The 16,151-nt window shown below is 36.5% G+C and overlaps 1 protein-coding gene across 1 annotated transcript; it reads left to right on the top strand.

The window, feature by feature from the left end:
• The first annotated feature begins 8,362 nt into the window (after window positions 1-8,362).
• On the top strand, window positions 8,363-11,439 carry LOC114406316 (transcription factor AS1-like). Its single transcript, XM_028369001.1, has 2 exons — window positions 8,363-8,642; window positions 10,118-11,439. The coding sequence occupies exon 2, from the start codon at window positions 10,171-10,173 to the stop codon at window positions 11,242-11,244; it is 1,074 nt and encodes a 357-aa protein (XP_028224802.1). The 5' UTR covers window positions 8,363-8,642; window positions 10,118-10,170; the 3' UTR covers window positions 11,245-11,439.
• Window positions 11,440-16,151: the final 4,712 nt, after the last annotated feature.

Below are 16,151 nucleotides of genomic sequence, written 5' to 3'. Positions count from 1 at the left end.
AAAGTCCTGAGCCATTTTAACTTAGCCTGCGTGGTTCCTCGTTACATATTAGATTGAGGACAAAAATAGTAAACCGAACTTCAATTAAAAAAAATGCAATACTCAATAAGCATAAACGAATGAAATAAAAATAGCCATTAAGTTTCTACTAAGTTATTCAAATATTAAATTGATTTTGAATGTATACACTTTTATTATAATTAAAGTGAAAACTTATAACCTTAAAAATCTTGTCATCCCAGGTAAATTTAATTTAGCTAATTACATAAAATTTAGAAAAAATACGATTAGAGTATTATTTACAACTTATCTCATTAATAAATTTTGTTTGCACAAACTTACATTCCTTTATTTGTTTATTATTTTTTTATAAGAAGACATAAGATTATACCAAAATTAATAATTACAAAATTTTGATACAGTTCCTTAAATATTTTTGCGCTTCTTGTATTAGAGTTAGAGTTAGAGTTTCGCCTAACAATTTGCATACTAAAAATTTTTGTTAAAAGTTTTCATACTTATCAAGGTGAAAACACTAATCCTAACTCTTAGCAGTATAAACAGCTTTAACAGAAATAGTTAGTTAGTTGGTTGAATTAGTTAGCTTTTCAGTTGTAACAGAATTCATGTTGCAGATGTATATAAGCTTCACCATTAATGAATAAGAGCTGCGAGCTGTAGCTGATCATTTTTTCGATAGTTGCAAACTTTCCTCTATATGCTGTCTTATTCATTTTAATATGGTATCAGAGCTCTTCTAACGGAGAGTTCTGCTGCGCATACCTTTCTTCCTATTTTCTCAACCATCCACCATGAACGAAGCTTCAATCAATAACACAGAAAGCTACCTATATCTTCATCCAAGCGAGAACTCGGCCATAGCTCTTGTTTCCCCAGTATTAGACTCAACCAATTACCATTCATGGAGCAGGTCCATGGTTACTGCGCTGAGTGCCAAGAACAAGGTGGAATTCATAGACGGAAGCGCGCCTGAACCGTTGAAGACAGATAGAACCTATGGAGCTTGGCACCGGTGCAACAATATGGTCGTATCGTGGATAGTTCACTCGGTAGCCACCTCCATACGGCAAAGTATACTCTGGATGGACAAAGCTGAGGAGATTTGGCGAGATTTGAAGTCACGGTATTCGCAGGGAGATCTTCTGTGAATCTCCGACCTCCAGCAAGAGGCATCAACGATGAAACAAGGTTCACTTTCAGTCACGGAGTACTTCACTCGTCTATGTGTGATCTGGGACGAGATTGAGAATTTCAGACCTGATTCAGTCTGCTCGTGCAACATCAGGTGCTCATGCACTGCTTTCACCATCATCGCACAACGTAAGCTTGAAGATAGAGCCATGCAATTCCTACGAGGTTTGAACGAACAATACACTAACATTCGTTCTCACGTGCTTCTCATGGATCCTATACCTGCCATATCCAAAATCTTTTCTTATGTAGCTCAGCAAGAAAGACAATTGCTAGGGCACGCAGGACCAAACATCAACTTCGAACCTAAGGACATCTCCATAAACGCGACGAAGACCACTTGCGATTTCTGTGGATGCATTGGTCATGTAGAAAGTGTTTGTTATAAGAAGCATGGGGTGCCTGCAAGTTATGATGGAAGAAACAAGAATAACAATGGAAGAAAGACGTGTACCTACTGCGGCAAGATTGGGCACACAGTAGATGTTTGTTACCGGAAACATGGATACCCGCCGGGATACAAACCCTATGGTGGAAGAACCACCGTAAACAACATGATGACAATGGAAGATAAAGCTACAAATGATCAAGCTCAGCAACACGAGTCACAAGAGGTTGTTCACTTCTCACCTGAGCAGTACAAGGCATTACTTGCCTTAATCCAGCAGCCGCCGGCAGGAAGCACGGCGCAGTCCAAACAAGTTGCATCAGTCTCCTCGTGCACTGTCAACACACCATTGAACCCAGGTAAGTCATTTTCTACCCATGCACATCACACCTCCTGGATCCTAGATTCGGGAGCAACGGATCACGTAACCTGTTCTTTACATAATCTCCATTCCTACACACAAATAAGCCCGATCACGGTAAAGCTTCCAAATGGTAATCTCGTTCACGCTACTCACACAGGAACCATACATCTTTCATCCAACTTAACCTTACATAATGTGCTCTACATACCCACTTTCACATTCAATCTTATTTCAATGTCAAAACTCGTATCTTCTACTAATTATGAATTAATCTTTTCTTCCACATCGTGCGTATTGCAGGAAGCGAACAATCATATGAAGATTGGTATAGTTGAAGCAAAGCATGGCCTCTACCATTTGATACCAAACCAGATAACTACCAAAGCCATCTGCTCTACCATCACTCATCCTAAATGCAACATCATCCCCATAGACCTATGGCATTTTAGAATGGGACACCCATCAAATGAAAGGCTACAATGTATGAAAAACTATTATCCTCTTTTGAGAAATGATCAAAATTTTGTCTGCAACACGTGTCACTATGCAAAGCACAAGAAAGTCCTTTTTTCTTCTAGCAACTCGCATGCATCTCATTCCTTTGATTTACTACATATAGACATATGGGGTCCATGTTCAAAGTTGTCCATGCATGGTCACAAATATTTTTTAACTATTGTAGACGATCACTCGAGATTCACGTGGATACCTCTTATGAAATCCAAAGCAAAAACGTGACATACTATCATCAACTTCATTGCTTTCATTGAAACACAATATAACGACAAAGTTAAAACTATAAGAAGTGATAATGGCGTAGAGTTTTTCATGCATGAATATTATGCATCAAAAGGGATCGTACACCAAACCACGTGTGTCGAAACCCCAGAGCAAAATGGTATCGTAGAACGCAAACATCAACACCTGCTCAACGTTACACAAGCACTCCTTTTTCAGGCAAACTTACCACCTACCTTTTGGTGTTATGCTTTGCCACACGCTGCATATCTAATCAACTGCATTCCCACACCATTCTTACATAACATTTCACCTTACGAAAAATTGCATAAACATCCCTATGATATAGCTAGTCTCCGTGTCTTCGGATGTTTGTGTTATATCAACACAATCAAAGCAAATCGGCAAAAATTTGATCCCAGGGCACACCCATGCATTTTCATTGGTTTCAAAACACATACAAAAGGATATCTTGTGTATGATTTGCATTCTCATGATGTTGCAGTATCTAGAAATGTTATTTTTTACGAAAATCATTTTCCATACTTGCCTGAAACCCAACATTTAAACTCAGATAACTCAGCCCCATCTCCATCTCCGGGACCCTTTTCCGGCAAAGGCCTTGACCTACCAGAAGAAACTCACTCATCACAACCCATAATACCAATACATTCATGTGATGAACATTCAACCAAACAAGACCCTTCACACCTTAGGCATTCAACATGATCAAGACATTCCCCGACATACCTTCAAGATTACCACAGAGATCTTGCTTCATCTACACCAAAAGCTTCGGTGATTGTTCGCTATCCACTAAGCTCAGTGCTTTCGTACTCACGTCTCTCACCTGTCCATAGGAAATTCGTGATGACCATCTCATCAGCCGCAGAACCTTCATCATATGCCGAAGCCTCTCGCCATGACTGCTGGATTAAGGCAATGAAGGCCGAGTTACAAGCTTTGCAGACGAACAACACTTGGAGACTCACACTTCTTCCTCCTCACAAGACAGCTATCGGATGCAGATGGATTTACAAGATTAAATACCGGGCTGATGGTTCCATAGAAAGGTATAAAGCATGCTTGGTCGCCAAGGGTTACACTCAAATGGAAGGGTTAGACTACCTCGACACATTCTCTCCGGTGGCAAAACTCACTACCGTTCGTGTTCTTCTTGCATTGGCTGCGCAAAATCAATGGCACTTGCGAAAATTGGATGTCAACAATGCGTTCCTCCATGGAGAGCTTGAAGAGGAAGTGTATATGCAAATTCCACCTGGACTTGCAGTTGAGAACCCGAAACTTGTTTGTCGTCTTCAACGGTCCCTCTATGGGCTTAAACAAGCCAACCGACAATGGTTCACAAAGCTATCTAGTTTCTTAGTCTCTCATGGGTTTCAACAATCTAACTCAGACCACTCTCTCTTCTTAAAACTCACTAGGTCTGTCACTACCATACTCTTGGTGTACGTAGATGATATCATACTCACGGGGAACAGCATACTGGAAATACAAGATATCACCACCCTCCTGGATCAAGAATTCAAAATAAAAGACCTTGGTGACTTGAAGTTCTTTCTGGGACTCGAGATTGCCTGCACCACTGATGGAATTCATCTATGTCAACGAAAATATGCCTTAGACATTTTATCTGATTCAGGTATGCTGGGTTGCAAGCCACACTCGACACCCATGGATTATTCCATGAAGTTACAGATGAATTCAGGCAACTCTCTTTCTGACGAGTCCTCATCCTCCTATCGAAGACTAATAGGAAAACTCATATACCTCACCAACACTCGCCCAGATATTGTGTACGCTGTTCAACAACTTAGCCAGTAGATGTCTGCTCCTACCACCATTCATCTTCAAGCTGCTTTTCGCATATTGAGATACCTCAAGGGTTCACCAGGATCCGGGCTCTTCTTCGCAGCAACCGGGACTCCCCAACTTCGAGCTTTCAGTGATTCAGATTGGGCGGGGTGTAAAGATTCTCAAAAATCCACTACAGGGTTCCTTGTCTATCTGGGTTCTTCACTCATTTCGTGGCAGTCAAAGAAGCAGTCCACCGTCTCCCGCAGCTCCTCCGAAGTCGAGTATCAAGCTCTCGCATCTACTACCTGTGAGCTGCAATGGCTAACATATATTCTCCAAGACATTGGTGTAGCATTCATTCAGCCAGCCACCTTGTATTGTGACAACCAGTCTGCAATTCAGATAGCAACAAATCCCGTTTTCCATGAACGCACTAAGCATATCGAGATCGATTGCCATATTATCCGCCACAAAGTCACCGCGGGTCTCGTAAAGCTCCTTCCTGTCTCATCCTCCATGCAACTCGTGGACATATTCACCAAAGCTTTACCACCAGCCACCTTTCAGCACCTTTGTAACAAGCTGGTAATGATGAATATCCATTCCCAGCTTGAGGGGGGCTCTTAGCAGTATAAACAGCTTTAACAGAAATAGTTAGTTAGTTGGTTGAATTAGTTAGCTTTTCAGTTGTAACAGAATTCACGTTGCAAATGTATATAAGCTTCACCATTAATGAATAAGAGCTGCGAGCTGTAGCTGATCATTTTTTCGATAGTTGCAAACTTTCCTCTATATGCTATCTTATTCATTTTAATACTAACTACATATCATTTCTTTTTTTCTTTTTTACGTACCGCACCACATATCATTTCTAAAAATTCTTAAGTAGCTACTTCTAAATTTCGCACCATATCTGCATTTTTCCAAAAAAAAAACACTTAAGAGAGGTATATACACATTAAATTAGGAGACAAATAAAAAAAAGAAGAAGAAAAAAATACTTGCAACATATTTTCAAATCCAATCATTTCAGCACACTTTCTATTTCTAATTCTATAAGTTAAAAATTTACTAAAAAATACAAAATCGCGCGATGTTCATTAAATAAGAATATATAAGACTAATATAACTTTGTGATTTGTATTCAATAGTCAATGCTAATCAATGTTCTTAGGTACATTAGTACCTGCAAAAGTATAGACATGTAAATGTAAGCTTTCCTCTAAGTCTGCCACTTTTTCAAGGTTTTCTTAAGTACTCGGTGTTTGGTGGTCAAAGAGGAGGGTACTTGTAAAAGGTACTCCAACGCTCAAGTTAGATTCTCAGCTCAGAACAATAAATGTGTATTTAATATCAATGAGTAGTGTCTTATATCGATATTTTCGTAGCTATTAATTTATGCATATCCAAAAGGACCTTTGTACGCCATTACCATTTTAGGTAATACACTTGTAATTATGATTAAAGCTCTTTAATCTATTTCTCACTGACGCATTGGGATAACTCTTATTAACACGTCTTAATGATGTTTGAAAGTCTTAGGTGTTTGACATGGTTGAAATCCAAACATGTATCTAGGAGTACTTGAGTACTCATTTAAGTCAAGTACCCGAGCACAAACTTGACAGATAAGCTAAAAATTCCTTACCTAAGCGTTCGACATGGCTAGTTACTTATACACTCTAAGACGGTTACCTATGAGTAGGCACTCGAGTGTTCGGCCAAGTCGGGTATCTCAATGTTTCCAAGGAAGTTTTGGTGCCTTAAGGGGTTTGACTCTAAGCTGGATACCTGAATACTTCCAAAAGGAGTTTGGATGTTTAAGGGGTTTTGACGATCTAGGTATTTGACATAGTCAGATACTTGAATACTTAGGAAGTATGCTTCAAATTCTTAAAGGTGTTGAGGGTAGCTGGATATACCTGAACAGTATAACTAAGTAACAAAAAGGAAAAATATTTTTATTGAAATGTTTAAAATTATGTTATCCATTACTTATTTCACTCTTTTCTATAATTTTCACAATAAATACTTTTTTTAATTTCTTAATCAATGTCTAAAAAATATTGGTTAGCAAAATCCTAAATTTAATCAATAGTAGATATGAGTTAAAAATATATTTTAGAGAGCATCTTATAAGTAATGATATAACAAATAGTATTACAAATGTAAAACATAAATACAAAAAATAATGTAAAAAAACACAAATTTGTTTTCCTAATAATGATGTTTGAATTTTGGAATAGTAAAAAACACGAATTCAGATCCTCTCCAATTGAAAATAATTGGAGAGTCTTCAATTAACAAATTTTCAACCATTAGATTAAATTGGAGGTTGAGATTTGGTCACGTTTTACAACAATATTCGGTCTTTTTTCATGCATGAGACCAAAATCTCTTCCCCATTCACGCAACTACTTTTCCCAGCACGACCGGTGAAGAATGACAAGTGTCAAACGTCGACGGACGACTTCTCTCCTTTCTCACTTTTTTCCAACGTGGTTTAAATCGGGGGAGGTCAACACTGTCCCTCCACACGTTTTCTGGCAAGGTAGCTCTTCTCTTGCCTTTTTTCAGTACTTTCCAGCGAGGCCACATTCTGTACAGGTTTCCATTCAGGTAAGGTGTCATGTTCAACGCGGTTTTTGTTTTTGCCCTTTTTTTGGGTTTCTATTATGTGTTTTTGCCTTTTTGGCCTTTTGCATTTCTATTGTAAGGTGCCTCTGAGATGATACTGTGTTTTTAGCTTTTCTCCCTGTTTTTTTTTTTTGTAACGAGTTGACTTTACGACTTAGAGTGGATCTGGTCGCATATGGCCTCCTTCAGTGAAAAGAATTGTTGGAATTCTTTTAATGTTATCATGGATAGAATTGAAGATGTTTCTATTATTTTAAAAAACAAAAAAAAATTAAGTTAAAAATGTGATCAAATTTCAATCTCTAATTTAATCTAATGGTTGAAAATTTATTAATTAAAGATTCTTCAATTATTTTCAAATAGTGAGGATCCAGATAAAAAACACATTGACAGTAAAAATGTTGATTTGAAAATAGTATAGTATAGCAATAATAAAATAAAGAGAGTGATATAATGGTAGATGCTTGCTGTTAACCAAAGAGTAAAAACTGATAGCCTACCTTTTAATTAAATTATTTAGGTTTAAATTCTTAGTGGTTTTTGGATATATTTGACCGACTAATTCGTCAAAATATTTCATTACAATGGTTAAAAAAATTAAATTATTCATTTGTAGTATAATTTCATAATTTGTATTTTTTTAATTCTTATGGTTTGAAAGTGATCTTTTAACTTTTATAATTTATGTTTTAATTCTTTTTTGATTTTTATAAGTTGAAAGTGATCTTTAATTTTTAATTCTTATTATTTGTATTTTAATTTTCTTTTAATCTTATAACTTGAAAGTGATCTTTTTATTATTTATAATTTATATTTTAATTATTATAAAAAAAATATAAAAATAATTAATTATAAATTATCAACTATTTTTTTTATTATAAATTATGTTACGATAAATTAGTTATGAATTTATAATTGATAATATTATTCATTGATGATAAGAACTAAAAAAAATTAAAATATAAAATATAAAGACTAAAAATATCACTTCAAATTATAGAAATTAAAATACAGAACTAAAAAAATTAATTTTAAATTGTATAAATTAAAAAAAATTAAAATATAAATTATAAAAAAATCACTTCAAATTATATGGACCTAATTTAAAAAAAAAAAAAAAAAAAAAAAAAAAGTAGATGCTGGTGGTTGTTGTTCCGTTCCCTCCTCCCTTATCATTCGCGTGCCATCTTTCTCGCATATTAAGCGCTGAAACCGACGTACACCCGTCCCCATATCCTCTCTCTCTTCCCTGTCTTGTCTATTCTCATTTTCTCTCTCTGTCTCTTTGCTCCATTTCAGTGCTCTGTCTTCTCCCCCACCACCGCACTCTCTCAGATATTATCATTTCATATCACACATTCACATCCTATCATCATCGACAACACGCTATCCCCATTGCTTCTTCTCTTCTCCCTCTCTCGTTTCCTACTTGACGGCGCCGTTTCGTTCTCCAGAAGATGCTTCTGAGTACTTCGCGCTGCAACTGTGAGTATTCCCACTTCTTCTCCTTCGGTTTTTACCATCTGGGTATGCTTCGGTTTTTGCATACTGTAATAAAACAAAACGAAAAAGACTCAGTTTTTCCTTTGTGGGAATGTTTGTTCGCTGTTAAAGTTTTCAATGAACTCAGTGTTAGTATTTTTTTTTTTGTTGTACTTTCATTGTTCTGAAAAAAGTGTAATTAATTAATTTATTAAACAAGTTAAATCAACCACGCGCATATTATATATTTCGCTTTATCTTATTTTAGTGATTTTGGTTTGCTGTTTCTCATATTATTTCTTGGAATTCTTGATTTCAAAGCTGCTTTTGGACACTTTTTTTTTTCTTTTTCTTTATGCTTTCTCTTTTGATTACAATTATGTTAAGCCATTTATTTCTCTCTGTCCACGTGCAGTTGCTGTGACCCCTGGGGCTGGGGGGATGGTGTGGTCTTTATGTTCATACTCTCACTGAATGCTTCTTTTAATCTGATATTTTGAAGTTAATATTAACCGAAACTGATCCTTGCAATTTTCTGTGCTAATGAGAAACTGCAATATATGATTATTCATCAAAGTCACTTGGATTTTTTGTTTAGGATTTCAATTATTGTTAGTGGTGCTTTTAATTTATATATTGCTTGAGAAATGTATGAACTAATCCTGTATTTCAATTGAGACTCCCATAATTTTCAAATTTCCTGTAATTCAGTGGTTGAACTTCTATGTATTCAGAGGTATTGTGTTACATATTTTGGTTGCTTTGTTACAAAAGGCAGAAGTTCATCCATGTGGCCAACTCCATTTGGTGATTTGTTGTCGTTGTTCTGAAAATCTGGTATTTTGGAAATTTGTCTACTGGTAAAGTGACAAATGGCAATTATGGTTAGTTAATTTTATGTCTGATACTTCCATGCACAATTAGTTAATTTTATGTGTAAAAAATGTAAACAAATTTTCTGCTATATGTTTGGCATTGTCATATCCTCAAATTTTGAATATGCCATGGCTGGTTGCATCTCTGCAATGCTATAACAATGGATTACCTTTTTTAGAAATTAATGCTATGCCTCTGTATCTGTTTCTTTTGGTTGCTTTTTGTTTTTCTATCAAATGTAATGGGTAAAATGTATTGAGTTTCATCTTAAAGTGTTATTTTGATTTCTTATTGAGATAATCTAGTGCTATTGTAAGTCGGTCCTTATTGCAAATCCAAGCAGGGTTTTGCTATCACATTTACCTATACAAATGTGAAAGATGTTCTTCCTTTTTCTGTAATTTAGTTATTCGATGAACTTCATATGGATGTGAAGGCATGGTATTTTTAAATGAATCACCCAACAACTAGTGTTCTTTTGATTCACCAGTTGACTTATGATTGAATATTTTAGAGAATACATCTGTTTCCTGTTTGGTATTTCTTTTGTTTCTCACCTAGTCCTTGGGAATTGATATCATGAGTTGTCATAACTTTTCTAGAGACATGATGAGTTCAAGTTTCAAGACATGGGCTGTGGGATTTGCACTTGGAAATGAAGGAGAGGCAACGTTGGAGAGCTGAAGAGGATGCTTTATTACGTTCTTATGTCAAACAGTATGGTCCTAGGGAATGGAATCTTGTGTCTCAGCGCATGAACACATATCTTAACAGGGATGCTAAGTCGTGCTTGGAGAGGTGGAAGAACTACCTCAAGCCTGGCATCAAAAAAGGCTCTCTTACCGAAGAAGAGCAGCGCCTTGTCATCCACCTTCAAGCAAAATATGGAAACAAATGGAAGAAAATCGCTGCTGAAGTCCCAGGGCGCACTGCTAAGCGGTTAGGCAAGTGGTGGGAAGTCTTCAAAGAGAAGCAGCAGAGAGAGAAAAAGGAGATCAATAGAATTGCCGACCCAATTAACAATAGTAAGTACGAGCACATACTCGAGAGTTTTGCAGAGAAACTAGTTAAGGAACGCCCTTCACCATCATTTGTCATGGCTGCTTCCGATGGGGCATTTCTGCTCACTGATACACCAGCACCTGCATCTTCCTTGCGTCCTTCTTGGCTTTCCAATTCTAGTAGTGCTGCAGCCATCGGCCCAAGTTCCCTTTCTGTGAAACTAAGTCTTTCTTCCTCAACGGTGGCCACACCTCCATTTTCATGGTTGCCACCCGAGAGAGGACCAGACAATGCTCCTTTTGTTTTGGGGAATGTATCAGCGCTTCATGGAGCTATTCCAACTCTAAGTGATAGCATGCATATGTCTCAGATGGTGGAGCACTGTAAAGAGTTGGAAGAGGGGCATCGTGCTTTGGCCACGCACAAGAAGGAGGCAGCTTGGAGGTTAAGTCGGGTGGAGTTACAGTTGGAGTCAGAGAAGGCCAACCGAAGAAGGGAGAAGATTGAAGAATTTGAAGCAAAGATTAAAGCTCTTCAGGAAGAGGAGAAAGCTGCTTTAGGTAGAATTGAAGCAGAATACAGAGAACAGTTAGCTGCATTGAGGAGAGATGCTGAAAACAAGGAGCAAAAGTTGGCAGAACAATGGGATGCAAAGCATTTACGGTTTACTAGGTTACTAGAGCAATTAGGATGCAGAGCAGGGCTCCTTGAGCCAAATGCAAGATGAAGATATATTTTGGCAAAATGGATATTGGTGCTCTTCTGACTAAAATTATATGCAGTTTGTGATCTTGGTATATTTTTATTTTAGACGTGTATGAATTTCCTATCTATTCATACAACTTGAGTAACTTCCGTTAACAGTTGAATTACCTGCATATGGTATCACATCCGAGTTTATAAACTTAGTTATATTCCTGAATATTCTTGCCCCCAAATTCTTTTCTTGGACTGGCATTAGCTGAACGGCTATATGCATCTAATATTCAAGTATTACTATGAAGCTACCATAACTACGTTGCAATAACGAGATTGAGTTCAATATAGATTCATAGATGAACATAAGTATTACCGTTTGACAAAAGAGATAAGATTTGAAATAATTGAGAAGACTTCTATTATTAAACATTAGAATGTTCAATTCAATACATGATAGGCTTTTATATGAATTTTTTTAACGAGGGCTTTTATAGTTTTATATGAATATGAAATGTAGTTGAGAAATGTCTTTGATTCATGCCAAAAATGTGTTCGCATACCGAGCCTTCAATTTAACCCAATCAATTAACAATTTAGTACTACTGTACATGCAACAGTTGAGTTATTATGCCATTGTAATCTTTGCCTACGGACCCCAATCAACATTGAATAAGCAAACTTCCACAAGGTATGAAATAGTATGTTTCAAAAAGCTAGTATTGCAAGATACTGAATTTCTTAGAAGGAAAATGATTGAAGTACACTCATGCTATTTTACACCTGGAAAGATAAAGAGAGAAGTGAGGGTATAATATGTATTATGATGTGATAAGATGAGAAATAGAAAGAAAGAAAAATGTTAATGGAATAATTCTAATGAAGAGGTGTCCATGTATCACTCTACTCAAGAAGAATAAAGCATTGGTTTTTATCGGCCTAAGAATAAAGCATTAATGATACAACATGTCGGCTTCAAACATAATGGGTTTGAGAGACTTGCAAACTTTAATTAGAGATGTTCTTAGGCAGGTAACCACTTGTGAACACTCCAACACTTGAATAAGGTATGTACTCATATGGGAGAGTATAAAAGCTTATAGAAGAGAATGTAACTTGAAATATATCATTAGTTGTTGAGCCAAGATTAGATTTACTCACAAAAATATGAGTTTCTTGTTTGAACAAGAAAGAGCAAAAATGTAGAAAAAGATGAACAAAAGAACTTCAAAGAATCGTGATTTGACTAGAGTAAAAAATCAACTCTCAATCTCCTCACAACAACTACTTTTATTTAAACTCTAATAATCCCTCCTCTGGGTACAATCTTTCTACTGATCTAGACTATATAAAAAAATAGAAGCACTATTTCAAGCCTAGCTAACTTAACTAACTTAAAGCTACCTAATTGTTAACTGTTATAACAGAATAACAAAAAATCAGAAAAATAGCTAAGTTGATAAAGTCTAAGAGAGACTAACTAATGGTTGTTAGTGAACCAACATACAACAATTCTCTACCTTGACTCAATAACAAAACATTAATAAGAACAAAAACAACGGCTGCAAAAATAGGATTTAATCACCCTTCAGTTGAATTAAGTCCAAACAATGAAAAAATTTGTTGCTTGGAAGAGCCTTTGTGATCATATCAGAAGGATTGTGATCAGTTGAAATCTTCTAGACTATAATTGATCCCTGACCAATAACTTCTATGAAAAAATGCAGCTTAATAATAATGTGCTTTGTCCTCTCATGATGCACAAAATTTTAGGATAAATCAATGGCACTTTGGCTGTCACAGTGTACTGTGATCACTTCATCTTATATCTTCAACTCCTTTGCAATGCCTTCAAGCCACAGAGATTCATTCACAGCTTCTGTAAGAGCAATATACTCAGCTTCTATAAGAGCAATATACTCAGCTTCAGTGGTTGATAAAGCCACTACCTTTTGAAGGCTAGCTTTCAAACTAATTGCAGTGCCAAAAGCAGTAAACACAAATCCTGTGAGGGATTTCCTTGAATCTAAACAGCCAGCATAATCAGAATCTACAAAACCTTCAATAGCAGCTAAATATCCAAGTGATCTTCTGATATATCTGAGTATCCATTTTAGGGCTTGCCAATGAGCTTTGCCTGGATTTTCCATGAACCTACTTACTAGGCTCACTGCATGTGCTATGTCAAGGCGAGTACATACCATAGCATACATCAGTGACCCTACAACATTAGCATATGGAATACCTTCCATGTAAATTATATCATCATGTGTCTTAGGTGTTTGACTTGTACTGAGCTTAAATTACTGAGACATATGAGTAGTTACAGGTTTGGAATTTGACATTCCAAACCTTTCAATAACTTTTCTGAGATATAACTCCTGGGACAGATACAACATTTTTTTTTCTATCTCATTTGATTTCTATTCCCAACATCCTCTTGGCTACTCCCAAATCCTTCATTTCAAATTCCCTACTCAACTCAAATTTCAATTTTTCAACCTCACCCTTGCTATTACTTGTTATCAAAATATCATCAACATATAATAGCAATATCACAAACTCAGTTTTAGAAGGAAATTTGAAGTAAACACAATTATCATAGTGACTTCTATGAAACTTTATGTGAGCCATAAATTCATCAAATCTCCTATTCCATTGCCTGGGGGATTGCTTTAAACCATACAGGGATTTGTTTAATTTGCAAACATAATCTTGTTTACCTCTGACTTCAAACCCTCTCGGGTTGTTTCATCAATATCACCTTATCAAGCTTTCCATACAAAAATACTGTCTTCACATCCATTTGTTCTAACACAATATCAAATTCTGCCACCACAATGTTAGTTGCTTTATATGACTAACTTTTGTATAGAAATCATTTTCCAAAGCTTATATAGTTCCCCAATTTATGGTTACTTTGGAGTAAATTTTGTAAATAAATCTTATTTTATGGTTAACGCTGTCTCTAGAACATTTTCATTGGATTTAATGATGAAATATGTGCATTTTCAGGTGAAAAAGAGGCTAAGTTTTGAATTGCAAAAAGTAGCAGTTGGGCTAAGCACATATCCATCGCTAAGCTCAACAGTTGGGTAGCTTCAGCGTGCTTAGCGCAAAGGAGAATTTGGCAGAGCATCAACATCAAAGCTGCGCGTTGTTAGTCGGTGAATGCGACTAATTTTTGTGTATAAAACTTGTGTAAATTGTATCAAAATCCTCCAATTCATGGTTATTTTGTAGTGTTGTAATTAATTTTTGTTAAAGATAGGTAATAATTACATAGTACTTCCATTTTGTGTATTTAATAATCATTTCCTCTCAATTTCAGGATAATTAGGCAAGTTTTGAAGTGCTGATTTTCACCTTCTTGCTAAGCCAATTTGCTGACTTAGCGAGCTATCCGCTGAGCGCAACAATCCCCGGCTTAGCGCGAGGAAGAATCTGGAAGAAGGATGAGCTGTGTTTGTTCACCGAGCAAAGGGCCATCCCGCTAAGCGCACCGCTTCGGTCTATCTGCTGAGCGAGAAAAGCCGCGCTAAGCCGAAATTCACTAATGCGCGCTAAGCGGTTCAGAAGTGCGCTAAGTGCATGAGCACGAACAAAACCACCTATTTAAGCCTGAAATCAGATTTTGAAAGGGAGTTTGGCCTTTTCTTGAAACTTCTGCATGTCTAGAGATTTCTAGAGAGAGAAAGGTCCAAGTTCTAGAGAGTTTGAGAGATTTTGTTGTGTGAAGATCTGCAAAGACTAGAACTTGAAGAGGAAGCTGTCCTGAGAGCTTGAGATGAGTTTGTGAGGTCCTAGAGGTGGAGGAGACATCCCCATTACTTGTATTTCTGCAATCTTTCATCTTTCTCTTCTCGTTGTTGTAAAAGAAGCTTCCCAGTTATGGAAAGCTAAATCCTCTGTTGGATCTTCCTTGTAGGTACTTGATGTAAATATCTTTTTTTTTTATCTATTTAATGATGTTTTGTGTGTTCACTGTACTATCAGAACTTCATTCTACCATGCTTTTGCCTTGATCATGTAGATGCATGTGTTTTTAGGATCATTCAACAGTGGAAACTGGTCTGATTCTTAGAACTTGATAGGACGGGGCTAGTTTGTTGTATTTTCACGAGGAATCGGGGTATGGTAACCTAGTTGTTGTATGTTTGTCTTAATGCGGTCCTGGCCAAGTTTAGTCCAACAAGAGGAATCTGCGGACAATGCTTGATCAGGATTAGGCTAGACTATCATGAGGAATCGGGGTTTAGCATTTCAGGAGACACCATAGAACGCATGAGCATTGTTAAGTAGAGAATATGCTTCTAACATCAGACACCTATTAGGAAGACCAACATGTCATCTACTTGTCTTTACGCATCATTACTCACGTGATTTTCCCTTTTAATAGTTAGTTTACACACCTGTTCATAGTAAACACATCTCTTTTCACACTAGACACCTATTCACTAAAATAGCTTTACCAGGTAACACAAGTTCCCCAAGAGTTCGATACTCGGTTTTTACCGTTTTATACTACTTGCACGATCCGGTGCACTTGCCGGAAGCGAACAAGTTTTTGGCGTCGTTGTCGGGGAACTTTTTTTTATTTCGAAAGTTAGTTCGTTTTTAGGTGCCTATTCTTTATTCGTTATTCTTTGATTATCTGTGAATATTTGTTCTCAATTCATATTTGTCTTCTCTTATTGAATTGGATAACCGTTGTTCTGTTAGTATTTTGTATGTATAGAATCTCCTACAGGTGGCCTAATTATTCCTAAGGAAGACAAATCTCTTACCGCTGTATCATGAAGATTGTTATCTCTATTCCACTAATAAATTGTGATTTTGCTGGAGGAGAGCATCACCAGGACAAATGCTACTTTTATTCTATAAATAACTTTGATCGGAGGCAGGAACCAGCCATGTACAACTATTATGAAAAAGGAA

This window comes from Glycine soja, chromosome 3, assembly GCF_004193775.1.
Source record: "Glycine soja cultivar W05 chromosome 3, ASM419377v2, whole genome shotgun sequence".
In the NCBI taxonomy this organism is placed as follows: Eukaryota; Viridiplantae; Streptophyta; class Magnoliopsida; order Fabales; family Fabaceae; genus Glycine; species Glycine soja.
The sequence above is the reverse complement of the archived record's forward strand: the minus strand, read 5'-3'. Positions and strand labels throughout refer to the sequence as shown.

Bases quoted from the DNA above. Each gene is read 5' to 3' on its own strand.
- LOC114406316 (XM_028369001.1), top strand. From the start codon at position 10,171: ATGAAGGAGAGGCAACGTTGGAGAGCTGAAGAGGATGCTTTATTACGT.